Source organism: Primulina eburnea, chromosome 14, assembly GCF_022965805.1.
Source record: "Primulina eburnea isolate SZY01 chromosome 14, ASM2296580v1, whole genome shotgun sequence".
In the NCBI taxonomy this organism is placed as follows: domain Eukaryota; kingdom Viridiplantae; phylum Streptophyta; class Magnoliopsida; order Lamiales; family Gesneriaceae; genus Primulina; species Primulina eburnea.
Window position 1 is genome coordinate 18,198,983 of NC_133114.1, and position 17,413 is coordinate 18,216,395.

At 40.0% G+C, this 17,413-nt stretch overlaps 2 protein-coding genes across 2 annotated transcripts; one reads left to right on the forward strand and one right to left on the reverse strand.

Moving 5' to 3' along the window:
* Window positions 1–216: 216 nt before the first annotated feature.
* On the forward strand, window positions 217–5,309 carry LOC140811223 (uncharacterized). The gene is made up of 13 exons (XM_073169091.1): window positions 217–453; window positions 863–1,000; window positions 1,378–1,584; window positions 1,732–1,835; window positions 1,950–2,046; window positions 2,165–2,251; window positions 2,310–2,552; window positions 2,727–2,921; window positions 3,576–3,602; window positions 3,695–3,844; window positions 3,959–4,218; window positions 4,727–4,864; window positions 4,919–5,309. The coding sequence occupies exons 1-13, from the start codon at window positions 217–219 to the stop codon at window positions 5,307–5,309; spliced, it is 2,274 nt and encodes a 757-aa protein (XP_073025192.1).
* A 9,736-nt stretch (window positions 5,310–15,045) lies between these two features.
* LOC140812953 (pentatricopeptide repeat-containing protein At3g05340-like) lies at window positions 15,046–17,180 on the reverse strand. Its single transcript, XM_073171333.1, is given in 3 exon segments — window positions 15,046–15,895; window positions 15,897–16,109; window positions 16,111–17,180. Coding segments are annotated over 3 exon segments (1,950 nt in total). The 5' UTR covers window positions 17,167–17,180; the 3' UTR covers window positions 15,046–15,214.
* Window positions 17,181–17,413: the final 233 nt, after the last annotated feature.

Here is a 17,413-nt window from a genome sequence, read left to right on the forward strand (position 1 = left end):
AAGTTTGAATTTATATCAGTATTGTTACCAATTAGTCTAGATTTTAATTTAGAGCTTTTATTTTTATTTTATCTTATATTGATTAAGCGTTTCATTTTTCTTCCTGTTTGACAGTGTATACTAAGATCGCAAAACTCAGACTTGCTTATTTTTTATCCGGAGATCGAAAGAACTGCGAGAAGATTAAGAAAAGCAAGAAGAGAAGAGATCCAAGCGATGGCTGAAAACAGAGAAAATGACAGACACGACCAACCAGAGGCAATTCCTATAAGAGATCACTTCCGACCAGTGATCAGCAATCATTACTCTGGGATTGCAAGAGGGACAATCAACGCCAATAATTTCAAATTGAAGCCTGCTCTAATCAACATGGTTCAGCAAAACCAGTTTGCTGGGACAGCCACCTCTGATCCTCACGTTCACCTGAGAACCTTCTTGGAGATAACGGACACGGTAAAGATTAATAATGTGCCTGATGATGTTATTAGACTGCGTTTGTTTCCGTTTTCTCTTAGGGATCAAGCTCGAGGATGGCTCCAATCAGCTTCCCTTGGGAAGCATCACGACATGGCATGAGCTGACGACAAAATTTCTGGCAAAATATTTTCCCCCTGCAAAGTCTGCACAGTTGAAGATTGAGATTAGCACATTCAGGCAGACTGATTTTGAACAATTGTATGAGGCATGGGAAAGATACAATGAGCTGTTGAGAAAGTGCCCAAATCATGACTTCGAAGACTGGGTACAGATTGAACTATTCTACAACGGTCTAAATGGACAAACAAGAGGAACAGTGGATGCTGCAGCTGGTGGCACGATCTTTGCCAAATCTCCTGAGCAAGCTTATGACTTGCTCGAACAGATGACAATAAATAGCTACCAGTGGCCGTCAGAAAGGGCAGGAGTAAAAAGGACAGCTGGAGTTTATGATGTAGATCCCATTACGTCACTCACTGCACAGGTATCAGCACTGACCACACAACTCGCAGCTATGAACAAAGTGAGCATATCAGACACTGAGATTTCATCAACTGTTGCTGAAGAACAATCTATTCCTGAAGAAGCTCAGTACGTCAACAACAGAAATTTTGGAGGATTTGGAGGATATCGAGGTAACCCTCCCCCTAATACTTATCATCTAGGATTAAGAAATCATGAAAATTTTTCTTATGCAAATAATAAGAATGTGTTGAATCCTCCACCGGGTTCAATACATCAAAGGGCGAAGGGAAACCTTCGTTTGAGGATTTAGTAGGAACATTTGTTGCTGAGTCCGGCAAGAGGATGGCACAGACTGAATCTCGCCTTGACAATATGGAAACTCACATGGGAAATATCGGTGCCACAATGAAATCTTTGGAAACTCAAATTGGACAGTTGGCTACCACATTGAGAGATCAGAATAGGGGTATGTTTCCTAGTAACACCGAGGTTAACCCGAAAGAGCAGTGCAAGGCAGTCACTTTGAGGAGTGGAAAGGAATTGGATGTACAAATTCCTAAAGAGAGAGTGGAAAGTGAAAAGATAGTTGAAGAAGGTAAAACTGATGAATCCAAGACAGAAGTTGAAGTTGAACGACCTCCAGTTTATAAACCGACTCTTCCATACTCTCAGATATTCAAAAAGAAGAAATTGGATGATCAGTTTGCAAAATTTTTGGAGATTTTTAAGAAGATACACATCAACATACCATTTGCTGATGCTTTGGAGCAAATGCCGAATTATGCAAAGTTTATCAAAGATGTGATGTCTAAGAAGAGGAAGCTGCAGGAGTTTGAGACTGTGAACCTTACTGAAGAGTGTAGTGCCATACTGCAAAAGAAGCTACCACAGAAGTTAAAAGATCTAGGGAGTTTTACTATTCCTTGCTTTATTGGTGGTTCTAAATGTAGTAAAGCTTTATGTGATTTAGGATCGAGTATTAATTTGATTCCATTTTCTATTTACAGGGATTTGGAGCTTGGAGAGGTTAAACCAACCACGATCACCTTGCAGCTTGCGGACAGAAGTCTCACGTATCCACGTGGGATCGTCGAGGACGTACTGGTAACAGTGGATAAATTTATTTTTCCTGCTGACTTCGTGATTTTAGATATGGAAGAGGATCATGATGCTCCATTAATTTTCGGGAGACCGTTTTTGGCAACTGGAAGGGCTTTGATAGACAGTGCACAAGGGTGAACTCACCCTGAGAGTTGGAGGAGAAGCTGTCATTTTTAATATCTATCACGCCATGAAGGAGTCAAATGAGGTAAGCACTTGTAAAAGCATTGATATTTTAGACTCATGTATGTCTCTAGAGTGTGCAGGAACTAGGAATCTCCTGGAGAGCTTGTTTGATAGGTGCTGCAGGAACTGCTGATGAAGACGACTGGGAAGTGAAAGAGCAACTCGTGGCTCTTGATGGATCAAAGAAAGAAAGGAGAAAAGATGCACTGCCTGAAGAGTTGAATGTAAATGAGAAAATTGAGGTAAAAGCACTTTCTCCTGACTTAAAGGAACTGCCAAGCCACCTTTGTTATGCGTTCTTAGGTGAAAACTCGACATATCCGGTAATCATATCTTCCTCTCTTACTTGTACTGAAAAGGATAAATTATTGAGAGTATTGAGGAAATTTAAAACTGCTTTAGGATGGTCGATTTCTGATATTAGGGGAATTAGCCCCACTATATGCATGCATAAAATTTTGATGGAGGAGTCATATACTCCTTCTGTGGATCACCAGAGGCGATTGAATCCAGCATTGAAAGAGGTTGTGAAAAATGAGGTACTGAAATTACTAAATGCTGGTGTGATTTATGCCATTTCTGATAGTAGTTGGGTGTCTCCTGTACAAGTTGTACCGAAGAAGGGTGGAATAACTGTGGTTAGAAACGAAAATGATGAACTGATATCTACTCGCACTGTTACCGGTTGGAGAGTATGTATTAATTATAGAAAGTTAAACAATGCCACACGTAAGGATCATTTTCCACTGCCTTTTATTGATCAGATGCTAGATAGGCTTGCTGGTTATTGTCATTATTGCTTTTTAGATGGCTATTCAGGTTATAACCAAATTGCTATAGCGCCAGAAGATCAGGAGAAGACCACTTTCACGTGTCCCTATGGTTAGGAGGATGTCGTTTGGGCTAATGCAATGCACCTGCCACTTTCCAGAGGTGCATGATGGCCATATTTGCAGACATGGTGGAGGAGATCATGGAAGTCTTCATGGACGACTTCTCGGTATTTGGCTCTTCATTTGATCACTGTTTACACAACCTATCCCTTGTTTTGCAGAGATGCCAAGAAAAGAACTTAGTTCTTAACTGAGAGAAATGTCATTTCATGGTCCAAGAGGGTATTGTTCTCGGACATAAAGTGTCGTCCAAGGGATTAGAGGTGGACCGAGCTAAAGTCGTGGCGATCGAAAAACTCCCCCCTACCAAAGAACATCAAAGGAATACGGAGTTTTCTCGGACATGCGGGGTTCTATCGTAGATTTATTAGAGACTTTTCTAAAATTACTAAACCCCTGTGTAACTTGCTTGAAAAAGAGTCGAATTTTATATTTGATAATGATTGTTTGCAGGCATTCGAGAAGATTAAAATGGCATTGGTGACCTGCACCGATCATGATAGTATCGGACTGGAAGGAGCCCTTCGAGCTAATGTGTGATGCAAGTGACTATGCAGTGGGCGCTATATTAGGCCAAAGAAGAGACAAGATGTTTAGGGCGATCTACTACGCAAGCCGCACAATGGATGCTGCTCAGCAGAATTACACTACGACCTGAAAAAGAGATGCTTGCAGTAGTATTTGCCTTCGAAAAATTCAGACCCTATCTGATTGGCACAAAGGTATTCGTTTTCACTGACCATGCAGCTATTCGCTACCTTTTCGCCAAGAAAGATGCAAAACCACGCTTGATAAGGTGGATTTTGCTATTACAAGAATTTGACTTTGAAGTCAAGGATAAAAAAGATAGTGAGAATCAGGTAGCTGATCATTTGTCGAGGCTTGAGTTGGATGAGAAGAAAGAAGAGGGAGATATACAGGAAACTTTTCCGGATGAGCAACTCTTTGAGGTAAACACTGTAATTCCTTGGTTTGCTGATATTGCAAATTTTTTGTCCTGTGGTACCCTTCCTCCAGACCTGAGCTATCATCAAAAGAAGAAGTTTGTCCATGATATCAAGTTTTATTATTGGGACGACCCATTTGTGTACAAGAGGTGTGCTGACCAAGTGATTAGGAGATGCGTGGAGGGTCTCGAAGCCCAACAAATTTTGGAGAAATGTCATTCTTCACCATATGGTGGAAATTTCGGAGCATCACGAATAGCAGCTAAGGTATTACAATCTGGTTTTACTGGCCTAGTTTGTTTAAGGATAGTTATACCTTAGTAAAATAATGTGATAGATGCCAAAGGCTAGGAAACATCTCTAGGCGTCACGAATTACCACTGACAAATGTTTTGGAGGGGAACTTTTTGATGTTTGGGGCATAGATTTCATGAGACCCTTTCCCCCTTCTTTTGGTAATTCTTATATTCTGTTAGCTGTTGATTATGTGTCGAAATGGGTGGAAGCAATCGCCACCAGTACTAATGACTCTCATGTTGTAGCGAAATTTTTGCATAAGAACATCTTCACCAGATTCGGAACACCGAGAGCCATCATAAGTGATGAAGGTACGCATTTTTGTAATAGAATTTTCAACTTACTTTTGGCTAAATACAGTGTGAAGCACAAAGTGGCACTAGCATATCACCCTCAATCGAATGGCCAAGCTGAAGTGTCCAACCGGGAAATTAAGCAAATTCTAGAAAAGACTGTCAACACCAACCGGAGGGATTGGGCTATGAAGTTGGATGATGCGTTATGGGCTTATCGGACCGCATTCAAGACGCCTATTGGGATGTCTCCCTATAGGTTAGTTTTTGGGAAAGCATGCCACTTACCACTCGAACTGGAGCACCGAGCATTTTGGGCAGTTAAAAAGTTGAACTTCGACCTGAAAGCTTCTGGCGATGTCAGAAAACTGCAGATAAGTGAGATGGATGAATTCCGAAATGATGCTTATGAAAATGCAAAGATCTACAAGGAGCAAACTAAGAAGTGGCATGACAAAATCATTGTCCGAGGGGAACTCAAACCGGGACAACAAGTACTACTATTCAATTTTCGTCTGAAATTGTTTCCTGGTAAGCTGAAATCACGTTGGTCAGGGCCATTCGTAGTGGAAACAGTTTATCCTCATGGGGCTATCGAGTTGAAGTGCAGTGACGGACGAACTTTCAAGGTCAATGGACAAGCGGGTTAAAGCTTACTATGGAACTGAAGTGAGGAATATTGACAATCTTAGTCTGGGTGAACCCAATTGAGCAGGACTGGTAGTCGGGCTGATGACGTTAAACCAAGCGCTGTGTGGGACGCAACCCGCATTTATTTATTTTTGCATTCGCTCTGCTTCATTACGTCATTTCAATTTCATAGTTAATATTTTTAATTTTTTATATTTAAGTATTAACTTGAATCGTCGTTTTATTTTTGCAGGTTATTTTTAAAAAAAAGGGTAGAATACAGAGGCATGCGAGCCCCAGCGCCAACTCTCGTGCGACCGCGCGCATATCATTACCGAAGGAAACCAGTGGCGCACGCGCGGCAGCGCCACATCACACGCACCCGCGCGGCGTACAACTTCAAGCAAATACAGTGGCGCGCGCGCGGCACCACCACATCTCGTGCGACCGCGTGCTCTCCATTATTTCCAGAATACAGTGGCGCGCGCGGCAGCGCCATTTCTCGCGCGCCCGCGCGCAGCGCACAAAATTTTTTTTTAAAAAAACCCTAACCCCGTTTTAAACACACACAACACTCCAATCTCAAAAATAGCCGCCACCCTCAGCAAATCCTCTCCAAAAATTCATCCCCCTCACAAATCCTCTTCCAATTCACTCAACCCACAATCCTCCATCAACAAAACTACTACATAAATCCTTCAATCCACCTTCTTCTCTCACAAACACATAACCCATCTCTTCCAAAACCAAAAGCAGCCGCCGCCGCCGCCGCCGCCGCCGGTTATCAACTCAAGCTATTGTCTTCAAGGGTACCTTTCTTTCACGTGTTATTATTTGGGGATAATTTTCGGCTTTCAAGCAATTGTTGGTGGATTTTGTGTGTATATTGTTGATTATTGGTGTGACAAGAATTGGAAATTATGCCGCCGAGAAAAAGATCAAAAGATGGGGCTTCCTCGTCTCGTTCCTACGATGCGCACAAATTTTGGAACAAGGAAGCCTTTCAGGTATATGAGAGCACCATGTCTCGATCTATCATTCCTGAAAGAGGGATAGATATGACACATCTTGATTGTAATATAATTGAGGAAGTTGTGCGACGTGGATGGGTAGATATAGCACAATCTCCGCCAGACGCTGTTATACCTGTAGTCCGTGAATTTTATGCGAATTTGAGAATCAAACATGAGGAATACGGAGTCTTGGTGCGAGGGCAACTCGTCTATTTTGATTCGGCCACCATTAATGCAATCAACAATCTGTCGGAGTTTGATAATGACGGGTACACAGAGTTGATCACTGGGGATGTGGACTACGATCAGATTATAAGGACCTTATGCATCGAGGGTGCAGAGTGGCTATTGAATCAGGGCTCCCCGGTTACACTGAAGAAGTCTGATCTACGTCGTGACCCACGCCGCTGGGCATCTTTTATTCTCTCACGGATCATGCCCTCCTCCCATCAGACTGAAATTACAAAAGACAAAGTGGCGTTGATTTACGCCATCATGACTGGGCGAACCGTCGATCTCGGGAAGCTCATTCACAGCTATATCATGCGTGCTGGCACGGGACTCATGACCGTCAGCCTCCCTTGTGCACATACTATCACCGCCTTATGTCTTCATGCCGGTGTGCAATGGGGCGCCGATGAACATGTCTTGAAAGCCAAGGGCCCAATCACAGTATTTGAGGTAGAGCGTTCACGCTTTAGCGACGAGATAGAACGACAAGAGGCCAGGGCAGCTTATAATAGGAGGGCCAGAGCACGCCAGCCACCACCACCACCTTCGATCCCTCGATCAAGTTTGGGAGATCGCATGTTCCGACTGGAACAGGATATGCGGGTTGAACGCCAAGAGCAAGCTGAACACCGACACACTACTAGTACCTTCATGTCTTTTATGATGGACTTCACATCAGTGCTCGCCCAGCGTTTCCCACCGATTGGACCCGACGATGTTCCTTACCCACCACATCCAGTTTGGCCACCACAGTACCCACCACCAGTTCTATCACCACCACAGCCCATGGATGATGATGATGAAGAGGCTTCGAACGATGACTCGAGCCCAGAGTTCTGACACTTGGGAGCGAGGTATGTGTTGTCATGTTCTTCATTTCTATACATTGAGGACAATGCATACTTTAAGTTTGGGGGGTTAAAAAATTGTTTTTAGATTTTCCTGAATTTATTTATTTTTTTTATTATTATTGCTCAGTAGTTAATTTAGTTTCTATTTACTTTTTTGCATTCTATATTTGTTAGGGAAAGTCATGGATAAGTAAAACGTGTGGCCGATGATGAAAATTGAATTGTGGTCATGAGATCTATATGTGTTCACGAGAACCTAGGAGTCACAGATATTTTGCACTGTCGTGTTTATTGATACTATTGTTGCTTAGAGACAAGTTGCATGCCTATGATGCTAAATAGATGAGGGAGACCCGATTCTTGGTAAAACTTGCATGACATTGGTTGACACTTTTGCAGACTTAGAAATGATCTAGGCAGTCTTTCATAACATCCTTGGGCCTGTGTTCTTTGTTTACTGTCAATTGTAGCCCTTTGAGCTTAAAGGTTAATTGAGATGCTTAGTTTTTCTTCGTGCACCTATTTCATATATCATTTTGATTGAAAATTGCATGTGACTGGTTTGTATGAGATGACTAAGGGATTGACGGTAATCTAGAACTTGTTTGAGCAATTTTTGAGGCGAAATACGGATAATATGTGACATAGGAATGATTTAGGCGATCTTTGAAACTGTTGAGCCTTCGAGCCTACCAAATGAACATGAAATATCCCTAGTGTCCCATTTTGAGCTTACTAAAAATCAAGTGGTGTGTGTGTCAATGACATACAATTAGCCCCCACTTGTATCTATTCTACATCCCACAACAACTACCTAGTGAAGCTTATACACTTATTTTCCTACCTGATTTTGAGAGAAATAAATTCATTGGTGTTGTAATGATTCAAAAGCTCCTTGAAAAGAAAAAAATAATTGAAGTGTGCAAAGAGGGAGTTGAAAATAGACAAAAAGAAAGAGAAAAAGTTCAAACAATGAAAAGAATGAATCAAAAGTGGTTAGCAAGAAAGAAAATGCGGGAAATGGAGGATATGAATGAAAAGAAAACAATAAAATGGGTGGTGGTTCAAAAGAAAATGAAAATGAGTGAAGTTGATGAAGTTCAAATATTTCTTTTAAATTTTGATTTCCATACCTTTATTGTAGCCGTGAGCCGTGGCCTAACGTTACAAGCCTACAAGACCTATTAACCTTGTCACATTTATCCAATATACTAGTGGAGAAAAGTTGTTCAAGTTAAGCCTATGGATACCTGAAAAACATAGTCATCAAGTGTAGACTTTGATCACTTGCTTGCAAGCATCTCGTTGTGTGATTTCATCTTTGGTATAATTTCGTTGAATATTCGTTGAGCCAGTTAATCACCAATAAAGTCCTATGTGATCTATGAATGTGAATTTGTACTTTGATGAAGTTTGAGTTGAACTAAACTGAAGATTTCTTGATTCTGTAAGGCGAATGGGCATTACGACTCTATTTGAGCACTCGATGGGGTAAACGAACATTGACATATCACACACACACGTGACTCTTGGGAAATCATGAATTACATTAAAATAGATAAGTTTGAGGCCAATCTCATTTTTTGCGAATCCATGACTGTTAAGAGTTTCTTTACTTGTTAATTGACTTCCTGTTTTTATCTTATTTTGCTCGGGACTAGCAAAAGTTCAAGTTTGGGGGGTTTGATAAGTGCAAGATTTGCACTTAATTTATATTGGAATCCATTTTGAACTATGCTTGTTTCGAACAGAATTATGCGTTTTTTGGTTTGTTTATGTTGTCATTTCAGGAATGGAGAAAATAGCGAACACGAAGCCAAGTGGACCAAGAAGCGCACGACCACGAGCACATCACCGGACAGATGTGTGCGCGCGGCCGCGCCACTTCACGCGCTCCCGCACGCACACCCATATTTGTGCAAAACAAGAGATGCGCGCGCCATCGCGCCAACTTCCGCGCAGCCGCACGAGCAATGACAGCCTTCCGAGCAGGACATCGCGCGACATCTCGCGCTAGCGCGCGCACAGAAGAGCAAATGAGCAGCAACTAGCGCGCGACCGCGCGAGATCACGCGCAGCCGCGCGCGCACATGCACGGCCAGACACAGCAACTCGCGCGCCACCGCGCGCGCTCCGCATCCAGAAAATGTATAAAAGCGCGATCGCTAGGTCAGAAAAGGGGTTGGCCGCCGTGAGGAGAAATCACACGAAAATACACCATCTTGGGAAGAAAAAGAAGCGGGAGACGGAGCGCATAGAGAGGACGAAGATTCAGAGTGTGAAGAACAGCCACAACTACGAAGAATGACGGATCTGGGGACAGAGACGACGCTTCGGATTTGTTATCTTTCCCTTTGTCTCTTTATTTTATTGCGTGGCGATGTCTAGAATCACAAACATGTCTTGTTTTCTCTTGGATTTCGTGATGAACTAAATTCCCATTCTAGAGGTTGACGTAGCTTTGTCTATACGATGATTTGACGTTGATATTTTTATGATTGGATTCCGTTTTATTTAATTGTGTTCTCTACTCTTATTTCATTGCAATTTACTGGCCATAAATTGTATGTCGTGATTAATTCTGCAACTCGGGAGAGGAACTAGGATTATAGATCACTAGAGGCACATCGTGGGATGTTTATCTCGTTCGAAAGGCGTATAAATCTTGCGAGGCTTAGGTAAGAACATTGATTGCATCTATCAATCAAACTTAGATTTGTATTAGGAATAATTGAATCGGAGTTTGATTGAAACGTTTATTCGTCACTTGGGAAAGGGGGAATAAAATACGTAAGTGTTCTTGGCCATTAAATAATAGGAATTCAAGAATTTAAATGCTACCAGGAAGAATAATCGTAGAAACTTAGTGAAATCATTCCTCTAGATATTTTCTATCACTGATATTTCTCCATTCGGTAATTCGAACTATTATTCAGTCGCAATTTAATTGTCTTTAACAAACCAATTCTCGTACGAATTTTCTAGATAAAGTTTGGACTATTTTAATTACAAGAATTGATATACAATTTTACACACATTCCTCGTGGGATCGATATATGTACTCTAACCAGTACTAAAACTTGACACCGTACACTTGCGGTAGCGAAAACGCCCAACAGTGTTTGAAAGATGTTTCGATTGATATGATTTTCTTATGGTGAGGAGCATGTTTAGTAGCTCCAAATTTCCTAAATCCTTGTGGACTGAAACTCTTAAGACATATGTGTATATATTAAACCGAGTTCCATCTAAGCCTATCGCAAAGACCCCATTTGAGTTATTAAAAGGTTGGAAACCGAGTTTGCAACATATACGCGTTTGGGGTTTTCCTTCTGAAATAAGAGTTTACAACCCACATGAAAAGAAACTGGACTCAAGAACTATAACTGGATATTTCATTGGGTATGCCGAAAAATCCAAAGGGTATAGATTCTATTGTCCATCTCACAACACTAGAATTGCGGAATCAAGAAATGCAAAATTTCTTGAGAATGATTTGATTAGTGGGAGTGATCATTCAATGTAGTTTTTGATAATGATCACATTAATTCACAACCCTTTTATTCAAATGATAGATTGGTTGTTATCCACACCCCTCAAGACCAAATGGTTGTGAGGCAACCGATTACTGAAGTTCCACAAATTGCTGATGAAAATCCAGTAGATCAAGTTGCTAATGAAGAACCACAAGAAATTGTTGATCAACCAAACAACCTTAGGAGATCTACTAGGATAAGAACATCAGCAATATCTAGTGATTATGTTGTGTATTTACAAGAATCGAACTTTAACATCGGAGTCGAAAATGATCCTGAAACGTTTTCACAAGCCATGAGTTGTAATGAGTCAAACCTATGGTTTAATGCTATGAAAGAAGAGATGAATTCTATGGCAGTTAACGAAGTCTGAGATCTTGTTCAGTTGCCTGATGAGGTAAAAGCCATTGGATGTAAATGGGTCTTCAAAACAATGAAAGAATCATTAGGCAACATTGAAAGGTATAAAGTAAGACTCGTAGCTAAAGTATTCACTCAACATGAAGGAATCGACTATAAGGAGACCTTTTCTTCTGTATCTAAGAAAGATTCTATTTGTATCATTCTATCATTAGTTGCACATTTTGACTTAGATTTACAGCAAATGGATGTGAAAATGGCTTTTCTCAATGGAAAACTAGAGGAAGAGGTTTATATGAAAAAACCTGAATGATTCTTCTCTAGTAATGGTGAGCAATTGGTTTGTAAGGTTAAGAAATTTATATATAAATTGAAACAAGCTTCCCGTCAATGGTATTTAAAATTTCATGATGTTATCTCTTCATTCGGTTCGTTGAAAACCCCATGGATCAATGTATATACCAGAAGGTCAGTGGGAGCAAGATTTGTTTCCTTATTCTATATGTGGATGATATATTACTTGGAACCAATGATAAGGGTATGTTATATGAGGTGAAACAATTTCTATCTAAAAACTTTGATATGAAGGATATGACGATACATCTTATTTCATTGGCATTAAGATACATAGAGACAGAATTCGAGATATTCTAGGTCTGTCTCAAGAAACCTATATCAATAATGTTTTAGAGAGATATCGGATGAAAGATTTTCACCAAGTATAGCTCCCGTTGTGAAAGGCGATAAATTCAATTTTAGCCAATGCCCAAATAATGATTTAGAGTGGGAACAAATGAAAAACATTCCTTATGCTTCTGCTGTCGGAAGCCTAATGTATGCTCAGGTTTTCACTAGACCTGACATTTCATTTTTTGTTGGAATTTTGGGAAGATATCAAAGTAATCCAGGTTTAGACCATTGGAAAGTTGCAAAGAAAGTAATGAGGTACTTCAAGGGGTCAAATATTATATGCTTATGTTCAGACGAACTGAGAATTTGGAAGTAATTGGCTACTCTGATTAAGACTATGCTGGCTGCATTGATTCACGAAAAATCCACTTCAGGATATATTTTTATGCCAGCTGGTGGAGCTGTATCTTGGAGAAGTTCAAAGCAGACATTGACTGCTACTTACACTATGGAAGCTGAGTTCGTAGCGTGTTTTGATGCAACCTCACATAGTTTATGGTTGAAGAGTTCATTAAAAGGCTTAGAATCATGGATTCTATATCTAGGCCATTAAGAATATATTGTAACAATTCAGATGTTGTTTTTATGGCTAAAAATAACAAAAGTGGTAACCAAAGAAAGCACATTGACATTAAGTATTTAGCCATACGAGAACGTGTTAAAGATAAGAAGTTACTTATCAAGCACATTAGCACTGAATTGATGATTGTAGATCCTTTGACTAAAGGCATGCCACCATTGAAATATAAGGATCATACAGAAAGAATGAGACTTGGTTCCTTTATGTAATTTTTTTATAAGAACAAAGTTAATGAAACTGTGATGTGATATTTTCTCATATTTGTTGTGTACACATTCATTGATTTGAGAAATATCAACAAAGTTGGACCTTGAATAAACATAAGGTTTATTCATTAAGTTATACAGATTTGAGATACATAATGTATTGTGATAAATGGAAGATAATATTCGTTTTAAGATGACCTATCACCATGATTCATGTATTTTGTTTTCTCCTATGGTAAATGAGAATGTGTTTAGGGGGAGAATGTAAGAAATATGAAACATATTAAAAGAGACGTGGTGTGTAGGAATTGGCGACGACCAAGAAACCTACCATTGTTTACGAACATGCAGCATCAAATTTTTGACAATTGAGACGGCATGCGGCTCTTCTTTTGATATTCATGCTCCCGACTTTTCTTGTTGATGGTATGAGAAACACTTATAAATAGAGGTGATTGAGGTCCCTAAGCACACACCACATAAGAAAATTATACATCATCTATAGAGTGTGTGAAGTTCTAACAAGACATCAATCGGAGGAAAAGCAAAGAAACTAAAAAATTTCAATGGCCGGAGGTAACACTCGATTCGCTTCCGCATATTATTTAACATTTTTATATATATGTGAAAACATGATTTTGAGAAAAATTCTGACAGGTTATGCTACCTGAAGTGCTCGATATATTTAGCCGGATGAAGGAAAAGCTGAGCAAAGTAGAATTTGAACTTTTTCTATATGTATGCAAGCGGTATGGAGTGAGCGGCTTAAGGTTGTGCACAATCATGAATGCTAGAACATGGAACACAATATAAGCTGGAGCACGGCATAATTGCAGGACTTCACTTGCAAAATGCTTGGAGCTCGATCATCAAATCCTCAAATTATGGCAATCCCTCAACATCCCCAAGGCTCTGGGAGGCGCCACCAAGTCACCAGCTATGACTAGATGTCGATGCGGCGTATAATGAGAACTTTAACTACTATTCTATAGGATCCATGATCTGGAACCACGAGGGGCAGCCGCTGCTGGCTTTTGTGAAGAAGATTGACAAGCCCCCCATCAGTCGTATATGGGGAACTCGCTGCAATTGATACTGGGATTTGAATCACTCATGAAATAACATCCAAATAAACCAAATAGAATCAGATTATTTACTGGCAGTGCAAGCAGTCACCCAGTCAGAAGAATATCTCAGTTATGTTGGCCTGCTCGCTGCAGATATCAAGGCTACGCTTGGTTGGAGGATAAAAGAAAGAAAGATTAAGAGAGAAATAATAAAACGAATGATTGAAGGAGATAATGATAAAATAATATTATATTTGGTATTATTTTTAAGAACGTGATAAATAATAATCTTTTGATAAATTGACAAAATTGTCCTTCTAGTTTTGTGACGGTGGTCGGCCGGCCGGAAGCGGCGGCGGCGGTCGGGCTATCGGCCGGCGGTCGGTCGCGGAGGCGGCGGCGACGGTTGGCGGTGGTCGGTGTCAGCGGTGGGCGGCGGTCGGTGTAGGGAAGTGGTGGTGAGTTTGGATCTAGGAGAAGGGTAAAATTGGAAAAATATTATGGATTAAGAGTGAGATAAATAATCCTAGGAGATGATGATTGATTATTTTATCACATCTAATATAACATAATCATTCATATGAGGGATATACTTGGTTAAATAATCATCCCTACCAAACATGTGATTATGTGGGTTAAAAAAAATAAACCCACCTAATCACCCCTAACAAACGCACCGCAATTGATTAATGAATTAACAAAGCACATTAACACTGAACCATGCTCGGCGTGCGGCGAATGTCACAGCACATTCATTGGCTTTTTTTGCTATTTCCTTCCCGACTTCCTTTGTATGGAAGCAAGGAGACTTTCTTTATTGGTTTGTGAATCTTGTAATCTTGTATATTTCGTATTTATAATAATATTGTAGTGTTCACTCAAAAAAATTACACACTCAATAATATTAATTTTTTTTTATCGTTGGGACTTCTTTTTGTTTTGTACATAACAAAATTATATAACAAGTATCCATGAAAGTGTATTGTCCAGACAAAATTATCCCTTCCCTTAATATATAATTAAAAAAAAAACTAACCTTGGTACTAATATTCCAAGAAAGATACAATTAAAACTATTCCATTCTCTATTTCATTTTCGATAACCTTTTAACTTTTTACTTAAAACTAAATGTCAATTAACTTGAACAGAATCATGAACTTCATTTTTCCCATAAAATTATGCATTGAATCGACAGCAATCGATTATAAATAACAACACACAATGATGAACTCCGTTGGTTTTTATTAATCAATATTTCATATCACATACATATGAATGAACTTAAGCTCGAATCAAACGGCTGTCATGCTCGTATAGAAAGAAAAGAGAGAAAGGAGGAAACAGTTTTCTGGTCACCTATTTCTTGAAACCATAAAACTGAGTTGGAAGAATTACATGTCGATAACTATGGAACCACTGATTCCTTCATCTCTCATGTGCCTAAACAGCTTGAACAATAAATTACAGACATCATCACCTAGTGTATCAGCAACAGCGAAACTCTGAATCTGCTTCTCAATCTCAATCCAACTTGTCCCCATCTCTTTGGCTATCCCCCTCTCCTTCATATTCTTGATTGTTCTTGCTCTTTCTTTCCATCTCCCACTGGAAGAATAAATGTTGGCCATGGAAACATATGGTGTCGGGCTATCCGGTGCCGCCTCAGCAAGCTGGTCAGCAGCATACTTCCCTGTGTCGATATCACCATAAATGCTGCAAGCCCCAAGTAATGCTTGCCAAACAAGTACATCAGGCTTCACCGGTAGCGTCTCTATAAAGTTTTTAGCTTCTTTAACAAGTCCTGCTCGGCCAAGCATGTCGATTATACAAGCATAATGATCCTGTCTTGGATGTAATCCATATGATGTCTCCATTGATTTAAGAAACTCCATACCCTTGTGTACAAGTCCTGCATGACTACAAGCATGAAGCAAGGATAGAAATGTAACATGTGTTGGTTCCACTCCTTTTGAATTCATTTCTTCGTAATAGTGTAGAGCTTTTAAGCCATTCCCATGACGAGCAAATGCAGCAATCATAGAATTCCATGAAACTTGATTCTTCTGGGGCATGCATGTCGAAGACCTTCACAGATTCTTCCAACTCTGCACATTTGGCATACATGTTTATCAATCCATTGCTAACAAAGATATTAGACATAAATCCTTTCTTGATAACCAATGTATGAACTTGTACACCAAGACCCCAAGAAGTGTCGATGCCACAAACACCAAGAATGGCAGAAACCATGTTGGGGTCCAACTTGGAACCAACACTGACCAGTTTTCACAAAAATCCTGATGGCCTCTTCCTCACAACCATTTTGTGCAAAACAAGTAAGCATAACAGTTACAGAAACCTCATCAAAAATCTCACAAGACTCAAATATCAACCACGCTTCTTCCACACGACTACATTTAGAATACATATCCATCAATGCACTTTGTATGCATATATCTGATTGAATCCCCAACTTCCATATAACACCATGAATTTGAGCACCTTCCTCGTGTTTTTGCAACCCAGAGCATGCCACAAGCGTGCTCAAATATGTCAAATGATTGGGAAACACTGCACTGTTATACATGTTTGCAAACAGCTTCAAGCTTTCACCGTAAAACTCGTTTTGTGCTAAACCCGAAATCATGGCTGTCCATGTTATCACATTTCTCTCCTCCATCTCATTAAAAACACGCACCCCCTGATCAGAGGCCAAACATCTGAAATAAGATGTCATCAAGGCATTCCCTACCGATATCTCCTTCTCATAACCACATGAAATGACCAATGCGTGCATCATCTTTACGATCCCGAGTGACTCAATTCCACTGCCGTCACAAGCCCACAACACTGAGGTTAAACTTGCGTGATCAAACCAATAAACCCCCGAACCAATCATAGCTCTGAAAAACCCAAATCCCAATTCAAATTTCCCATGTTTCAAGGAAACTGAGATAAGCGAGTTCCAAGAGACAGTGTCTTTAAGGGGCATATCTTCAAACAGCTTGACTGCATCACAGAGTTGGCCATATTTGCCGTACGCATGCAGCAAACAGTTATAAGTTACAAGGATGTTCCGATTTTCTGATGGGTTTCTGAAGTCAACGAACGGTGGGTTCTTGACAATAGAAGCGTGTACAGAAGCACCAAAACTGATATTCCCTTGTCTTCCGCAAGTACAAAGGAGCGCTCTCAGGCATGATTCTTCCAAGGGATCGAATATTTCTGCTGGTGCTCGGGAAGAAAATTGGATCGCGAAATTTGCCAGGCGACGCCACGACGGAAGCTGAGATGTTAAATCTGGCGAGAGGAATCTGGTGGCGAGGAATCTGGTGGCGTTCATCCATTAACGTATGATGTACTATATTGCATGATAAATTAATTATATGTAGAACTACAGGAGAAATTTTGTAATTAATTGATTATATAAAAAAAAATTCATTGAAAATCCTACTATGATAAATGATATGTAGAACTACATGAGAAATTTTGTAATTAATTGATAAAACAAATTCATTTAAAAATCCTACTAAAAACAAAATTGTTAAATTGGAGATAATTCTTCTTACCAAAACATAAATTTACCCTAA